This window comes from Brachycentrus maculatus, unplaced genomic scaffold (genome assembly GCF_059751285.1).
Source record: "Brachycentrus maculatus isolate JH-2025_06_01 unplaced genomic scaffold, ASM5975128v1 h1tg000086l, whole genome shotgun sequence".
Classification (NCBI taxonomy): domain Eukaryota; kingdom Metazoa; phylum Arthropoda; class Insecta; order Trichoptera; family Brachycentridae; genus Brachycentrus; species Brachycentrus maculatus.
In genome coordinates, this window is record NW_028280840.1 from 580,477 (window position 1) to 599,406 (window position 18,930).

General features: G+C 31.9%; 1 protein-coding gene across 3 annotated transcripts in view; it reads right to left on the bottom strand.

The window, feature by feature from the left end:
* Positions 1–13: 13 nt before the first annotated feature.
* The window catches only part of Lim3 (Lim3 homeobox protein), a 63,426-nt gene continuing 44,509 nt past the window's right edge, over positions 14–18,930 (bottom strand). Inside the window, exons 1-7 of one of the 3 annotated variants that reach the window (XM_088257643.1) lie at positions 11,027–11,234; positions 10,164–10,338; positions 8,565–8,767; positions 7,325–7,508; positions 4,642–4,793; positions 3,797–3,982; positions 14–3,071 (exon numbers count right to left, since the gene is read on the bottom strand). In XM_088257643.1, the coding sequence (XP_088113769.1) occupies positions 2,938–3,071; positions 3,797–3,982; positions 4,642–4,793; positions 7,325–7,508; positions 8,565–8,767; positions 10,164–10,338; positions 11,027–11,126 (1,134 nt within the window). In that variant the 5' untranslated portion in view covers positions 11,127–11,234 and the 3' untranslated portion in view covers positions 14–2,937. Of the gene's footprint in view, positions 3,072–3,796; positions 3,983–4,641; positions 4,794–7,324; positions 7,524–8,564; positions 8,768–10,163; positions 10,339–11,026; positions 11,235–18,930 lie in introns of those variants that run through there. The other 2 variants (XM_088257642.1, XM_088257644.1) reach the window with 2 other exon arrangements.

The window sequence follows — 18,930 nt, forward strand, 5'->3', positions numbered from 1 at the left end:
AAAAGATCGTGAAAATTATTGAAATCATTTTTATTAAGACGACTAGATAATTTCCATTCAAATTTGTATAAATGTATGCTGTGAGCATTTCTTTGACATGCTTTCTACGTAAAACACAACGAAAGTGAAAACATTTGATGCAACACTGTGCGTAGTGTGATTTTTGTTATTTAACTCTGTATTTGACTCTGTTGTAACACACTCGAAATATAATATTTACAATATATAAATGCAAGTATAAATTAATCGGTAGGTATGTACATTGAATATCTTTCGTGAAATGTTTGATGCATTTAAATCAATAACATAAAGAGACATGGGCAGAAAAAGGAAGTCCTGATTCCGCAACGTAAGGGAGTGAATTGTAATCAAATTGTTATGGCGAGGGATCATTCAAACTAGACCAGAAAAATAATACAAATAGTTTTTTTAGGACATCCCAGCATAAGCATACGTTAACATTGTAAGTACAAATTTGATTACAAAAATAATATAACAGCAGGTATATGGGTTAAATTGGTTGAATCATTCAATGAATTTAAAAATAATGATAACAGGGTGAAATATTATTTACAAATACATACATCAATAATATTATGACGAACACTCTGACAACAAATTAATAATATGATCATATTTATCACGTCTTAGACTAGTAGTGATGCACAATAGACTATTATCTTTTAACTGTTAATTCTAGTTTTACAGAATAATCGAGACGGAAATATGGCTTATTACTAAACTTACATAAAATGAGACAGATTGCAATATAACATTAACCCACTTTTGTACTGTCGAAAACCTGTCGTGACATTTTCTGCAGTGCAACTGACAACGTGACAACTTTAAAAATACGAATTCTGATTAATCGTTAAATTAACAATTTGAAACCAACCATTCTTATATAATAATTATATTGTGTTTATTTTCAAGTACTCAAGATTAATGATACAAAGATTTTTTTTATTTCTGAACATCAGAAAATGAAAATTAGTGTATTATAAAAAACAAAAATATATTACATGTTATGGACATACCATCAATGAAAATATTTTATATCTGCAATACATCTAATCGTCGGAACATTTGTTTTTTCACAATCGAACCATTTGTCAAAATCTTTGAAAGGGATTTTTTTAATGATTGTTTTGCAAATAAATAAATGTTTTTACTGATATTTTGTTTAACTACATATATTTTTTAACATCACAAATTAAGACATTTCAACAAATTATAATTAAGAGTTTTTTTAGTTTTATGTGCAAGGGCTAAAATATTTAGTACTTTAAACAATGTTTCATAAGTAGACATTTTGTGAAATTTCAACTTTGAAACCAACGACATACCAGCTACCAAATATACGAGTTTCAATGTATTTGGTAAACGTACATGTCTGCGATATTTGTGTCAAATACTCGTACACTGAACCCTTAAAAAATATCCAGAACATTGCCATTTTGCTAAATTTGAAAGGTGTCTCAAGAAATATTTTAAATCTTAAATTAAATTATCACTCAGTGTCTGGCTAAATGTATAGACATCCTGTCTATATTGAAACGTATGCCAGACTAATGCGGACGTTTAGGGCCACGTATTCTCTATGAATACGCAGTGAAGGATTACCTTCGGGTTGAAGTTTGACACACCTGCTCGATGTTATATAAAGGATTCAACAACTAATCATTTAACCAAATAAATGAAGCATAGGAAGATTAAGGCTAATTAGTTCAACAATAAATATAACGACTCGCCAACGAAACACATCCGTCAGATCGCTCGAAATGTTGGTTGGATGATTCAGAAAAACCACTAGTCAGAAACATAAGGTTTCGTTGTATCTTTATGGATAAAGTATTTTTGAAATACAGTTCTGAAATTGAACCTGATTTTTCATCCTTACAATGTCCGACTAGTCCAAAAAAGTAAGTAAAAAGTAATGAAAAATAATATGCCAAACCTTCAATCAGTGATGAATCACACTTATCATCTTGAAACTATGTAAATTGATAGAACTTTCGTTACAAGTTACAAAAAAATAGTAAAAAAATCTAGTGTGCAATGCGCTATCGACAACATGAATAAAAGGCTGCAAAAAAGATATAGAACGGAATGGCTAAAATGAGTATTCGATAAGAAACAAGACTTATTGACGATTTATTTTTTTACAAAATAACCGCAATCATGTACTTTTATTTAATTATCAAAATTAATTAACAAATCAAGCTACATTTATTTCAGTTCAACACATTAAAACATTTCGTGAAACACCCTGGATACTAGTTTTCGCAATATACAATGAACATGGATACATTTTTTAGGCAACTGTACTTCAACAGATTCCTTGTTGCTATTGTATTCACATTATATGGTATTTTGAATTCAAACACTTAGCTCCTAAAATTTCTTTAGTCACATTTGAAACGAAACATGAAAATAATTGTTAACACAAGCGATAAATAAATATAAAAAAGTACAGATAAAAAAATCGATTTTCTGACAGGTGATTTTTATCGTAATCTGATCTTGTTCAAATGTTTATCTAACTCATTGACATAAATTATATAAACACACTTTAATCAGGTATTCTGTAGATAAAATAATTTAGTAGTCATATTCGTGTTTATTTACCGCCACTTTCTTTACGTCATCAGACATTTTCACTAGGTGCGTCATCAATATTTTGTACTAAAATAAACAACACAAACATAATTTAATCCTCGTAATAATAAATAAATAAATAACGCGTTCAATCTGGCATACAATTGTCATTATTTCAATTTATATAAGATAGTATTTTTTTACCTTACTTTACAGTATTTTATTGAGTGTTTTTTGATCGGTATTAATTTTTATATCACCGGTTTTGTGTTCTTTGGTCTACGTTAGTACGGTGCACTATCTATAGTAGTTGGGTGGCCCAAGCGGGCCGGGGCGGGGTCAGTAGCGGGGCGCGGGGGCCTCCCCTAACCACGAGTCGGGGGAGGGGGGGAAGTCGGGGTAGTGCGGGGGGCTAGATCCGCTGCTGAGGTCGGAACCACCCCCCAGACCGTGGACACCAGCAGCCGAGTGTCCTAGACATAAACAAAACATTAAATTAATTATTTCATAAATTTTCGTGGGTAGAGATGGTAGAGCAAATTTCTTTTACCATAAACTTTTTACTAACGAACGACATATTGATAAACATAACGTTTTCATGATTTATCAAAAATCTGACATAAACTTTGTACGTTTTAAATTACATATATATATATATGTGTATATATATGTATATATATGTAATTTAAAACGTACAATGTTTATGTCTGAAGTTATCGTATTTAACACTTACAATATAAATTGTAAGGTTTGTGTTTTCACCTGTTGATGAGAACATCTGTAGTTCTCGGAACAAGTCGTGTTTATACGAGTATTAACATACTCAAAATTGGTCTGATACATATATGTTATTTTTTACATGTACATAATCCTAAATAATATTGAAAGTAAAAAAAAATGTGCTAGTACGGCAGTGAAATTTCATTCATGGTGGCATTTCCTTTGTACATTTATAGTAAATGGATCTGATTCTACAATTATTTATTTATTGTATAAGAAATGTAAATAAATGTGTTTCGTTTCGATCTCATTTAGTATTTGATCTAATGACAGGCGAATGATCAATTAGAACTTTATTCCAAGAATATTATTCCATAATGGAGTGGTAAATAGTGAAGAAACTAATAATAATTCAGGAAAATTAAAAAAAAAACTACACTTTGGTCTGTTACAATAATTTAAAATTCACAATATTTACCTATGGATGTGTATACTATTTGGTCACTATAGGCGTAGGGGTGTGCGCCCAGAGGCAGTGGCGGAGAGTGGGGCCCGCCCATGGCGTAGGGCGGGGAATGCGCCCCTCCGGGCAGGTACCTCGCGTGAGGTGAAGTTCCCTCGTCCAGACCCATGTGAACTGTACTGTAACTATCGTTACTGAGATCTGAAAAAAATGTTTTTTTTTTTTTAATAAATCTTTTATTTCATTTTAATGTGGCCATCAATATTTGGAGACCGGTAAAATAAATTCAGTGAAGTCAGAGAAAGTAGTTACATAAATTAATTTTCATAATTTTGTTTATCATATATGCAGGTACTTATATAAGCCAAATTTATAAATTATCGAACAAGATTTATTTTTAAATAATCAAATTTTACTGGTGTTTTATTTTATTTCGTAAAGTTATGGTTACTAAGTATACATTTATTTTATATCATTTAATATTTGAATGAATTATAATTTTTTTGTATGGTATAATTGGTTTATGTAACGGTTACGAATTAATTCAAATAACATTAGAATTTATAATTTAAGTGCATTTTACAACGGCACATGTGTATTTAATGTATAAATTTAACAAGTACTTTTCATTAAGAGGGTGTGAATTTTTTAAGCATCTATCATTGTTATGAATACGAATTGAAAAAGAATTCAATCTACGCTAAGAAATATTTTTTGAAATCTCCAAAACTTTAATTTAAAAAAAATTGAACTGAAATACGGAAATACATCAATGAAAAAATATAATGTTTACGAAACAAGTTTTTTTTCTTCAAACATATTTTGAAAAATTATGCTAAACATATTAAGAAGTATCATACCATGATGACTATAGCTATCTAGGTCCACCTTGAGTTCATCTTTATCGAGGAGTTTGTCATGTCTTGGTGACGACCCTCCTTTCATAGATCTAAAGTATTGACTCCATCTTGTTCTACCAGCATCCTTCTTTAATCGTTTTTCTTTTGCTCTTCTGAAAAAACGTAAATCATGACAAATTAAAAAGACATTTCATATTTGACCTTAAATCACGACTGAATATAAAACTATTAATTTTTAAATAGATTTCGGTATTAACTTTTAAGACTTTTGTCGTTGTTTAATTGTGATGCAATTATCACATCAAAATATTACTCGTCAATAGCCTGTGTGTTTAAGCCGGGGTAATTAATAGCCCGCAACTTAATTTTCACTAACCCTAGGTAAATTTTTACGTCATTGCATTTTATCCTTAAAATACCGTTTTTGTATGTAAAAAATAAGTTTTTCTTCGAAATAAATATATGGTTTTGAAAATAAAAGAGTTATCAAAAAGTAAGCAGTTGAAAAATGTTGAAAAATATATTAATTCGCTAAATTCCCAATATATATTCTAAAAAAAATATGCGTGAACAACACTTGCGGCTTCCCGCGCAGCCGGTTGCGCACTGATTTCGTATATTTGAGAGTACACTGTGAGAAAAAAAAATCATTGTGTAAAAATTCAATAACCAATTTATAAATTTCTTTATAATACTTTTAAGGTATTGAATATGTAACAGTATTATTTTGATGTACGCAAAACTATCGGGACTAAATTGGATATAATTGATTTATTTTATTGTGTAAAGTTCATCGAAAAAGCTTTTTTGATTTATTAACGATCTATGAATAAAGTCTGTTGTCCGTATTCATGATACTTCTAATCAAATGCGGACTTATAGGTTTAACACCAGATTTCTAAAAAACACAGATACGGAATTCCGTGAGTGTGGATTTGGCGTGGTATAAGCCGTTTAATACCCACTCTACGTCGAGGCTCTCGACAATAATCCCCGTACGTGAAACGGTAATCCCATACGCTTCCACGTAGGAAAATCAATATCCTCCGCCATTTTGTCATTTCGGTTAGGTTCGGTACCCGTGTACCCGATAAACCCACCCATTTCATTTCTTCCGTCTGCTTTTATTGCGTTGGCCGTTTTCAGGGGAGGGTAGGGACGCCTGAAAGGGAGGAAGGGCGTCGGGGCGCTGAATGCGCCTCGTACAATGAAATGTTTATGGAAAATCTTTGTTCTCAAACACAAAGAATGAAATCCTACATTTTATCTCGACAAGTTAAAGTAAAACGAAAACGAACATTCACTTTATTGTCTTGTTGACTTCAAAGAATGTTACTTTATTCACGGCAAAGACAGTAAGATTCACACTACTCCATAATTTATGATCAGTTTCCATGTAACTTTGTTATCATACGTTTTATTGAGTTATTTTCATTGAAAGCATACCATTAACGAGGATGATTCTACTTTTTTAAAAAGAGTTCTAATCCAGTATCCTATACCCATGTAACATACCATACCATGTAACATACTGTAGACAAATTATTAAAATGCTTGAAAACTGATTTTTAACATAACGAAATTCTTACAAACGTATCAACATTATGTTGTTTTTTCGAAAGTTTGCTGAGTCCATTATGTCTTTTTTTAATTTTCGAAATATAAGAAGACATTTATTTAACATCGATTATTGGTCAGTAATCGAAAAGGTGTAAATAAACAGTACATAACAATTTTGGTTATGGAATCGACGAATAGAATAGAACACACAGCAGTGATAATTCATCAATAAATATCATTGGTTATTTTGGGTTTCTGATAACATTGTTTTAGAGAGAAGGTAATTTACTAGATGACTAGATGGCGGTAGAATACAGGAGTTGGAGGCCAGTGTAGTTCCTTTTTGTATGGACTTTCACTAAAAGGTCAAATTTTAATCACAAATAGCAAAACCATACATAATGAGACTTTTCTCAGTGACAATGAGTCTCTCGTCTACAAATTTTGTATATTTTTATCAAAATACGCAAACAAGTAACCTAAGAATAATTAATGACATTATTTTATCATATAAGCATTAGATGAAGGACGTTAGAACTACGATATAAGGAAAAAGAAAAGCAGAAGAAATATTAGGTCGAAGAATATTATCAATTCACAACATTTTGAGTGTGTCCAAATATTTGTTCACAAAATCTGGATTATCTCCAATTACAAGAGTTATTTTATTATTTTTTTGACATCTCATGAAATATGAAGAAGAATATGGAAGTCTGGGCATTTGCGGTGCTGACGACCGTCATAGGCTGGTTTAAGTGATCACTTTACACACGTGTAACATTCACCAATTCTACCCATTATTGACAACCACACTGCTCAAATTCTTGGATGTTCTATATATATATATATATATATGAACCAATTTTATAAAACCAGTCAAAAATAATAATAATAATAAAATAAATATTATCAATGACTAGAGTACTCAAAGTTACTACATACTCATGAGAAAAAACACTGGAGGCAACACAGGCAAAACTACATTTAATGAAAAAAAGACTTCCAGGCCATCTTGACCAGAAATATAACAGAATAACCTTCCCTTAACGTAGTGCTGCTCTGAGCAGATTCGTCCTTTACAGATATATTTTTATTGATATAAGGATAATTATCCTTGACGTACCTATTCTGGAACCAGACTTGCACGACTCGCATGTCCAGGCCCGTGTCCTGGGAGAGCTGCTCGCGCACGTGTCGCGCCGGCTTGGGGCTGTTGTTGTAGGCGCTCTTGAGGGTCTCCAGCTGCTTGGCGGTGATGGTCGTGCGTGGCCTCTTGTTGGGCGAGTCACCGTCCAGCGACCCGCCGTCTAACATCAGAACACCTACAGTATTACGGTAATGCAGTCTTACATTTTAGTCTTAATATTCAATTGCTTACAATATGTGGGTATAGGACTCATTATCTCCACATGTAATAGTCTAGTTTTGGAGTGCAGGCATTTTTTTTTTAAATACCAAATCGATAAACGGAAAAACAGAATATGAAAATCGATTATATTTTACTCCAAGATTATTCAATTATTCAATTATAACCCAATTATTAAAATTCTATGATGACCCAATTATTAAAAAAACTGACAAATAATAATGGAAGAAGTAAAACCCATAGGGACTCATATGACAATTTTTTCGCCTAAATCTTGGTTGTCCGCCTCCGTAGTGTTATGGTCAGCACGCTCGTCTACCGCACTGGGGGTCCCCGATTCAATTCCCAAGGGAGTTAAATATAAGTGATAAACTAACTAACTAAAAAGTGATTTTTTCACTATTTTATTTATTCAATATTACCTTGGACTGGTACTTGAAGTGGAGGGCTGATCACCTTTCCTTCATGTATTAATGACCAAGATAACACTGCGTTTTTATGATACAGTGCCCAATGCACTATTGGGGTGCGGATGAGGGTTTGAAGAAGAAGTCTTAACATTCGATTTCTTTCAATATTTGGGTGCACGACTCACTTGTGAGATGAAAGAAGTTTTTTATTTAGCAGAAGCTCTTTCAATTGTTTGTGAAGTCCGAATCCTAGATTATAATCACAGACATGAGAAACGCCAGAAAATATCATTTTCATTTTATAATTTTTTAGCTCTATAGTTATCACTATGAAAGTATTCTGGTCCAATTCCACTCATAATTGCTCCTTGACAAGAAAAGTGACGCGCTCTTTCGCTCTTTCATATGTATGTACATTAGCAATACTTTTTCTTAAATATTTGGTATGAAACGCATTAAAGTTAAATGGTGAGGTTAGGTTTGCACATCACTTTTGACGCGCTCTTTCGTATGTATAGCAGCAACACCATTTCTGTGGTAAAGTTCGCACTGAGACATGATGAATTATTAGGCATGAATAGCTTTACCTTTCGCCCGGGCCGCCTCGTAGTCCGTCTTGCAGACGAGCTTCCTGTCCTCCATGAGGTAGAACTCGTCGCCCGTGTTGAGCTGGCGCGCGCACACGGCGCACGCGAAGCACGGCAGGTGGTACACGTGGTCCTGCGCGCGCCGCACCACCTGCGTGGGCGGGATGCCCTGCGCGCAGCCGGCGCACTTGCTGCCGAACCGCCTGCACCCACAGCGCACGCGCACATCACGAGCAACAAATCACTTTATTTATATTGTCAACAAACATCCACTCATATTGCATGAACACGTTGACTGCCAATGTCAGCCTCCGGTGGCCGACATGAGGCATTTCAGTTGCATCTTGTCGGCCACCGGAGGTTGACATTTTGTACCTCATGTTGCCAATATATGTAAGTCAATATAAGGTAAACTGTCAGCCTCCGGTGGCTGACACAAGGCATTTCAGTTGCGTCTCGTCTGCCACCGGAGGCTGACACTTTGTCCCTTATATTTTCAATATAAGGTACAAGGTGTCAGCTACCAGTGGCCGACAAGAGGCATTCTAATTGCGTCTCGTTGGCCATCTAAGGTTGACACAAAGAATTTCAATTTCGTCTCATCAGCCACCGGAGGCTGAGACGAAATTGAGAGGCCACTGTGTTCCTTACATAGTCAATATAAGGTGCAATGCGGCCGAATCGCGTCAGCTTCTAGTAGCCGACGAGACCAAATGCCTTGTGTCGGACACCGGTGGCTGACATTGGCATTCAATGTGTTAATTATGCTACTTCAACCCCATAACGGGTGCACTCGAATTATCTCGAGCAGATGATATTCAAGCGGCAATAAATTTTATTAAAATAGATCTTAATAAAAACGAAAGTACAAATAGATTAATTATTATGAATTTCGATAATATCATAATATTTATAAATATAAAATCAGAATATTGTTGTTACGAAAACAAAGAGTTTGTTGTTGATTGAAATTTTTACTTTAGATCCTCAAGTTAGTGTTTGGTTGTTGAAACTCTAGCATAATGATTTTGTATTTAAATAATTTAAACTTAAATAATTTAAACTTAATTATCGGATAATTCATCAAGAATATATTAAAGTATCCATTATTTTGCATTAAAACATATAATTTTGTAATTTTTAAAAACAAAAAATGCTTTCTCCGTTCAAACAAAAATTCTAAAATTTGCAACACCAAAATAAAGCCTTTATTCACAAAAAGTGTATTTTAATGTTTAATTTTTTTACCCTGAATCCTATTCCATTTTTGACACAAAGTTATTAAAATAATTCGTTCAAGAGTAATTACTGTAATACGTAATAAGCATTAAACACTTTATATCTAACTTCATAGCTAATGAGTGCCTTATTTAAAATATAAAGGTAAGACGCAAATTAATTCAAAATATGTTAAAAACATAATAATTTAAAATAATAATACTTTACATTTTTAACAATCACTATATGGTTTAATTATTTTAATGACATTAATATACTTATAATTTATTTCATAGCTAAAAAATAAATGCTGATAACTCAAGGATAATTCATTGAGTAAATTATTTTTTTTAAATGTTTTCTATTACGGATACTACTTACTTAAAAAAATCATCCTTGCAGTAAAGCTGTCCATTCCTTGCGAAGCATTTATCAGCCAACTGAGCTCGACACTCAGCACACTGAAGGCACTTGGCGTGCCATGTTCTTTCTAGAACTTTCAGGATAAACCGATCGAGGATCAGCTCTTGGCAGCCTCCGCATTTTGGGATGCTTGCTGAAAATGAAAAGTTTAAAAATAAATTAATTTATTCAAATATACTTAGATGATCAACGAAAAAATCCTTCAGATTTCAAAACTTGGGTTCCAATAGTCAATAAGTTGCGTTGTGGTCCCGTGGTCAGTGTCGTGAACATTGAGTCAAAGTTTTTTGGTTTCAATCTAATCTAATGAATTTTGTTTTTAATAATGAATCGCTTGGGCTAGAGTAAATGCTAGAGTATACATTTAAAAGAGTTTGCTAAATAAAGCTAACTCAAATCAACCATAGATAGTGACTGTGATCTCGCGCATAATGTGACGTAGGAATCATATGTGTCCCAAAATTTTAATAGTATTGTTATCAATAATGGGTATAATGTACATAAAGTAACGCACACAAAGTGATCACTTAAACCAGCCCAGGTCGTAAACCCTGTAAATATCCCGACCTCAATATTTCTCTTCATGTTTGTTGATATATCAAAATATTATATACGTGTATATATATATATATATATATATATATATATATATATATATATATATATATATATATATATATATATATATATATATATATATATATATATATATATATATATATATATATATATATATATATATATATATATATATATATATATATATACACTGACTTAATAAAATAAAATAATTAAAAAAAGAATGGTTATTAAATTCTTACACAATAAAACTTCCGGCAAATGTTCCAACTGAATCGGTGGCACTCGGAAATCATCGGAAAACGATACATTTTCACTGCGATACATCGCTAGGGTAGACATTGTAAAACACTTGTTTATATCAAACTATCGCAAACAAGAAGAACTTTTTTTAAAATACACTTATCACAGAATATTATGCATAATATTTAAATAAATAAATTGGGACTAATCTCGACATTTAATTAATTATTAATTATTATTATTTACAAAAATGAAAGCCATGAAAGCTTTCCTTGAACACCGATTTGACACATTTTAGTAAAATCATGTTATTATTTTTTAATTCAATCTGACGTTTAATTTGACATTTATGACGTTTTTAACAACAACAAAAAAACCCGAAGAACAGCGTCCGCGGCGCGTGCGCGTCCCCTACTGAGTATGGGTGCCGCGTCGCGACGGTCCCAACCCCATAATGTCAGGATATGGGCGGTTCTATTAACTGTGCAACGATTTCTATTGGCCGTCATATCCGAATACGCCCCGCCTACAGTGCTCTACGACCCTCTACGCTCCTCTTCGTTGCTACGGCGCTACGATCATCCCGTAAAAAGTGCATTAATGGCTTTAGTTCTACGGTACATTCAAATTTAGTTCATGGATATATATATCCTTCATTGACAAAAATTTATATTTGGATTATTTGTAACATTAAAAATTGTAGTAGTAACGAGTTGGATTAGTTTATAAAATAAAAGGACAAGTTAGGTACCTGCTGACGAAATAAATATCAATGCAATATATTTTTTGTCACATAAAAATACGAGTAGAATTAAATGCAATTATATTATTTTCTGTGGAAAGTAATGTGAAATTTTTGATTTAATATGTACCTATACATCTTTTAAAAATTAATGCAATATGGTTGTTAAATAATGGTCAAGACGAATGTTACTAATGATCAATTAAGCCAGCCAAATGCCAAGTCGTAAGCCCTTGGATGCTCAGACTTTCATCTTGTTTCGCATAAAACGTTACATAAGAGAATAAGGTGATCACTTAAGCTAGCCAAATGCCATAATCTCAAGTGGAATTACCTTATATTAAATTGAAAATGATATTTAAAAAAAAAGGAATTAAAATCAATAACTATTATTTTACTGTAATTGAATTTTTACGGATGTATATTTTGTTAACTTAATTAAAATACCTAACACATGTTTATTCCTTTATCTTTATGATATTTGGATTACTGAGGTTTACCTACTTTAAAGGTTTGTAAAAAGTTAAACTAATGAGCTAAATATCAAATACTGATCAAATTGAAGTTTAGTGTCACATATGAGAAAACCATAAACGACACAATAGAGTAATAAAATTATAATGATTCATGGATCGTGTATCATTCCGGGATGCAGTTGAATTGTACGCGCAAGTAGTGATCAATGAAATAAATGTATCAATAAAAGCGATCCCTTAAGTCAAGTGCAAATAAAAATATTGATAGTGCTGCGCACCTAATGGCCGTATGGCGCATGGGGTATGGGGTGACGGCTCAATAGGTATTACCATATATCTAATGGTAAATGGAATAAATAATAATGCTAGGTTCGAATAATAAAGATCGTTATTGGCACAAAAGCAGGCTATTATTAAGAAATTGCTACTTAGTAGCATGTGTGTATGTACTTTGCTAGAAATAAGCATAACCATTTCAAGCATGCTCAAAAATCGACAGTCGTACGATTTTCGAGCATACTACCTGCAACGCGGGTGAGAGAGGCGTGCTCTGTGCGCGTCTGAGCAGGTTTGCTTATGAGCATGCTAGTATCGATGTATTTAAACGAGCATGCTCGTCTTAGTAGCTTAATTAGAAGCATATCATTTGGTACTTTAACGTACCTTTGTAGTAAATATTTTTCTTAAAACAGTTTTAAATATACTTATTTTGGAAAAGAGATATCTTTGTACCTACTTATATTTTAAGCTACCAATGTCTCAACTTACTCATAAGTGTAACATTTACATGTTAAATAAATCATTTTTTATACTTCAATGGAATCCTGGTCCCAACCCTAGTGTATGGAAGTGAGGTATGAAGATTGCAGATGTAGTATGAAAGTAGATAGCAAAATGCGTTCTCTCAGACGAATGTGCTGCAAAACGATATATGACAAATGTTCGAATGGTGATATAAGGAATTAATGCAAGACCTAGATAAGCATTATCGATAAAATTAAGAAAGGTGTTTTGAGATGGTTTGGGCATGTGAATCGAATGAGTGAAGACTGAATAGTAAAACAAATTTATGAGACGAATGCGGTTGGTAATAGAAGAAGAAGAAGACCAAGTTGATTATAAATACTCTTTATATCTTCTTCTAACCCTTATTCGCACCTAATGCTGCATAGGGCACTACATCTTATCCGCTCATTATCTTGGTCGTTAATTGAATGCTTATTGTACCAGTCTAGGGTGATATGAAATAAATGTAGGCGTTAAAAATATTCATATACTTATGTATATTTTAGCTGAATCCGGAGACTCAAATACAGAAGTCAAAAGCGCTTACCAATACAATAAATAGTTTTTTTCCCGCTACCTCCTTTTCTTAACTCCCTTTTTTCTTTGCCTTCCTGATTATCATCTCATCAATTTGTAATTTATGTTTTTCTTAATGTTCAAGTACTATCCACCCTCTGATTGCAAACAGCTTTATAAGGTGTCATACGTTTTGACCAATATCACAAGTCTGTTTTGGGTTGGTTGAAAAACAGTCATTTTTAGCAATAAGCCCGCCAATGTACTTATTTATTTTCTGTACGTGAAGTTTAAATAAAATAGAAAATAAATAAAATACACTATGGAGACGGACAATATAAAAAGAAATTTTCAAAGTGTGTCAATTATAATTTTACATTATTATTTATAAATTATTCAATACGGGTTTTGAAACAGTATATTTTGTTAGTATCAATTTATAATTAATTTCAATCTCACGCCAATCATCACCAAGTTACCGCTTGTATTGTGTATCGTATATAAACACGTCAACCCCTAATGTGTGTCTTTATGTCACGTATAAAAACATTCAATGACTCGAATTTTAATCATAAAAGCATACAGTCTGTTTATCAGATAAAGAATTACACGTCCGTTGTATGGTTGTATGGCACCAGTCTCTTTACATATAATAACTGTAATTCCGCAAAAGCACTTCAATTAGTAAAGCCGCACGGCGGCGCGTGGCGGGGGACGAAGGACGAACCGAGGGTCGGGGGTGGATAGGACCAACAAAGAGAAATAAGATTTAAATGGATTCGTGATCGCACGCTAGACACACAGATAATCTGGCCGGGCCTGCGAGGACTGTTGCAATAACAAAATATGAGACGGGACGCGCGCATGTCGCCATGTTGATGCGAGAAGCACGTGCTCGCCTAAATATAGCTTGAACAAATAATATCTAATAGGACCCAAATTAATGAACCTCTCGTAAAACCCGACATTATTTGCGGAGACAATGGCGGATAATGTGCATTTCTAATTTATATCTAGGATCCGAGATATAATGAATATTTTTACTACCGTTTAGGGATCGAGATCATCATTAAAAACCTTTCATGAACAGACTATACGGGAAATCTGACGAAAGCACTTGCAGCTTTTTACAATTCAACTTTTAAATGATTACTTTTGTGGTGAACTAAGATTACTATTTTAGGTACATATTATATTTTGAAAGGTAAGTTATTTTTAACACTTTTGACATCTCAACATGGATGAAAAAGAATATGGAAGTCTGGGCATTTACAGGGCTTATTACCTGTCAAAGGCTTGGTTAAGTGATTACACACGTGTAACATTTACCAATTCTACCCATGATTAACAACCACACTTTCCAAATCTTCGGAACTCCTAGATAAATATATAAATCTCATGACACCTTACATTTGAGTTTACAACAGCCATCTATGTTGTATTGAGAAAAGCTTTTATTTAGCAGAGACCCTTTTATTTGTATGCATGATCCAAGCCCCGGATTATTTTTACTTATTCTTCTCCATCTATGTTGAGTGTCAAAATGTAAAAATAATTCCTAGAGGAGGAAAACCCAGATTTGTGAACAAGTATTTGGACCAACTCTAAATATTTTGTCTGTACATTATTGAGTTATTGCATTTTTTGTTGAGACATCGCTCACTCCTTTCAAGAACGTCATAAATCAAAAATCGTCAATTTTCAGTTATGCATGTTTTCAAAATGCCCAGAAAATGTACTATATCCCAGCAAAAGAGGCATATTTTTAACTAAATATTTACCCGCTACAGGGCAGAAAGTGTTGTTTTTGCATTTCGAAGAAAAGGTATTGTTTAATTATTTTGTTAAATATACTAAATATTTTTCAAATGGAGAAAAAGCCTTCAGGTTTTACCTAATATGTTATGATATGTTGCACAGTAAAAAGTTCAGTAAGTGGCTTGATATTTATTTTCAATACATTGTATTATATTTTTAAACTTTAAAAACGTTCTCCTGAAAAATCAAGTATTTTGATTATGACGTTCTTGAAAGGAGTGAGCGACATGAGACATCACGTTTTGAATGTTTGCTTTGTACATATGCGTATATAATATATTGAAAAAGTGAACAAAGCATCTCACTTAAAATATGCCGGACAGATTACGCATGAAAAAAAAATTCATAGTATCCTACCGTTTTTCCTGTTCGCTGCAGTTGACAACAAGACAATAAAGTTGTTTGGATAAGTGTTATGCATTGCTGGCCTTGACAATTACATTTATCTAGAAAAATAAGAATAGTACGCGGCGATTGCGACTTTTTACGATAAATTCTTTGTATTATAATACTGTGTTAAAGTGTAGTACAGACCAATTTCTTCTCGACTACAAAATTGTTAGAATTTTCATGTTTTAAAAAAATAATAATTTAACCATGCATTGACTCAATTTTTTACGGGTCATGGAGCATTTTGAAAATTGCTCTTCTGTTTTAAATTAGACACTTGTGAATGTGAAGAGACGTTATTCCAAGATGTCCCTCATTAAGTGTGGGAATGCCTAATTTTTTAAATTGGAAACAGAAATTGGTGCAAAGAAGTTGACTAAAATTGATGAGGCAATAGGGCATAAAGATCTATTGGATTTAGTGGTGTCTAATTTAGAAAATATGACAAATATATAATTAGACGAATAAGACAAATAAATGAGCTTTGTGACAAATCTTGATTAATATAAGTTATTGAACCCATTGTGTCTTTTATATTGTTGTATCTTTTGTATTGTTTTTAGAGATCAACGTTATTAATTTATCTATTGGTGAGATGAAAATAAGCTTTTTATTGATCAGAAACTCTTTTATAGTATGTGAGGTCCCAATCCTGGATTATAATCACACACATGAGAAACGCCAGAAAATATCATTCTCATTTTTAATAATTTTATTTTTTCATGATCCAGATTTTGTGAACAAGTATTTGGATACACTCAAAATATTGTAAATAAATTATCTGGTCAAATTATAAGCTTAAATAACAAGAATGTCTCTAGTGATTCAAAAATAATGTTTAATTAATTGATTTTGAACTATGCACATATCCATTATCATTTTTAAGACATATAAACTAAATATGCTATAAATCCTTGTATATAATAGGCAAAGAGAAATTTCTAAGACAACTTTAAATATTTATAAAAAAAAATTAAAAGTACGGACCAATATGTAGTTACCGAGAGTAATAATCTAAAAGGCATATAATGCATGTGTCGTTAGTACCACGACAATCCATCGGAGTGCATGACTTTTCACATGTGGCATTATGAAGAGGGTTCGAAAGCCATAAACGCGAGCGAGAATCCTCGCAGTACGCGGCCGCGTATGACGCGTTTAGGGGAACCCATTGTAGAACGGGCCTTTCCATTTAGCGGCAGACTTCTAGTCAGGTGCATGACACGTGCTCGCCATTTGTTCTGCTCTGACACCTCTAAAATCATGTACATTGTGAGTAGTGTGTACTCTGCTTAAAATCCCGCATTAGAATGCATAAAACCTAGAAAGAAAGAAAAAAGTATATACAGTGAAATCTCTATCTATCGTTTTTAAAGGGACCTATTAAAATAAACTATGAATGCGGGAAAACAATAAATGCGGGATTAAGAGGTCAATACGCAAATATATACGAACGAGTAAATATACCGTCCTCCCAATCTGCATAACCATTCGTAGGCTAAAATTCTAAGAAGAATACAATATGTTTCAGATGCAAATGTATTTATTAAAAAAAATACAAACCTAAATAAAAAAAATTTTAAACTTTTGTTTTTTAACTGTTTTATTTACGTTACTCAATAGTATATTTTCGGCTTTGCAAATAGTATTTTTTTCAGCATCGGTTATTGAATGTGCGTTGTAGAAAGTTTTCTTTCAAAGAGTGTGCACGCTTCTGGAAATGCACGTACAGGCAGCGGCTCGTTTTCATCAATATAGACCTCTCCTGCTATCGGTTCCAATTATTATATTATTATATTATGTATATTATATATATTATCATATATTTATATATATATATATATATATATATATATATATATATATATATATATATATATATATATATATATATATATATATATAAATATATATATATATATATATATATATATAAATATATATATATATATATATATATATATATATATATATATATACATATATATATATATATATATATATATATATATATATATATATATATATATATATATATATATATATATATATATACATATATATATATATATATATATATATATATATATATATATATATATACATATATATATATATATATATATATATACATATATATATATATATATATATATATATATATATATATATATATATATATATATATATATATATATATATATATATATATATATATTTATATACATATATAAATATAAACATAAAAATATTTATACCGTTAATACTTGAAGCACTAACATTGTGACTTTTCATCTTAGAACTGAAAAAATTACTTTGTTATTGTAATGAAATCAGTTTATACCTTGATATAACCTTTATTATAACGTCGACCAGTTTAGAAGCAAACTGCTTCTTCAAGACTAATTAAGTCTTTTTCATTAAGTAGATAGTTTTAAGCGCTAATTATTAGTCTTGAGGATGAAGCTGTTTGCTTTGAAACTGGTAGGTGTTGTAATTGAGTTATAACAAGATATTTAGTGATTTTCTAGGTTATAAACATTTATTCTTTACCTAATGAAGAGAAATTCTCACCGAATCAAGATATATGAAATAATAAAAAAATTAAAATATCGCCTTGTACTTCGGAAAACGTTTGTTGATTAATAACTAATTTTCTCATGCTCGACAATCTCCGACAACAAGTTTTTGAAAAAGTACAAAGATCCTTAGGTTCCGATTTATTTGGAAACAAGAAAACTATTTCCAAATTAACAGTGACATTTTTTAAAAAGGAATAACCCGCAAAGCCTCTACATTTAGAGGCTTGCCTACAGGTAGGATAGTAAAGATCGGGAAGGTAAATGTAAAAAAAATTATCACAAAACCTCCAGTTTAATTGAAAATAAATCTTTCTTGAATTTGTTTTGCACTTGGCAGGAATCGAACCTGCGATGCCAGTTTCGCAGCCGAGCGTCTATGCAACTACGCCACGGTGTCTGTTGCATAATTTGAAGCATGATTTTTATTTTTTTATTATTATTTTAGGAATCTATTTAAATACCGTTAAATAATATTTTTATGAGTTACATATATTTAAGTAAATGACTTATCTAGTTGGTAATAGATCCATGAACTTCACGTCCTTTAATGATAGCAAAAAATGTAAGCTACGAGTATTTCATAATAAACCTTC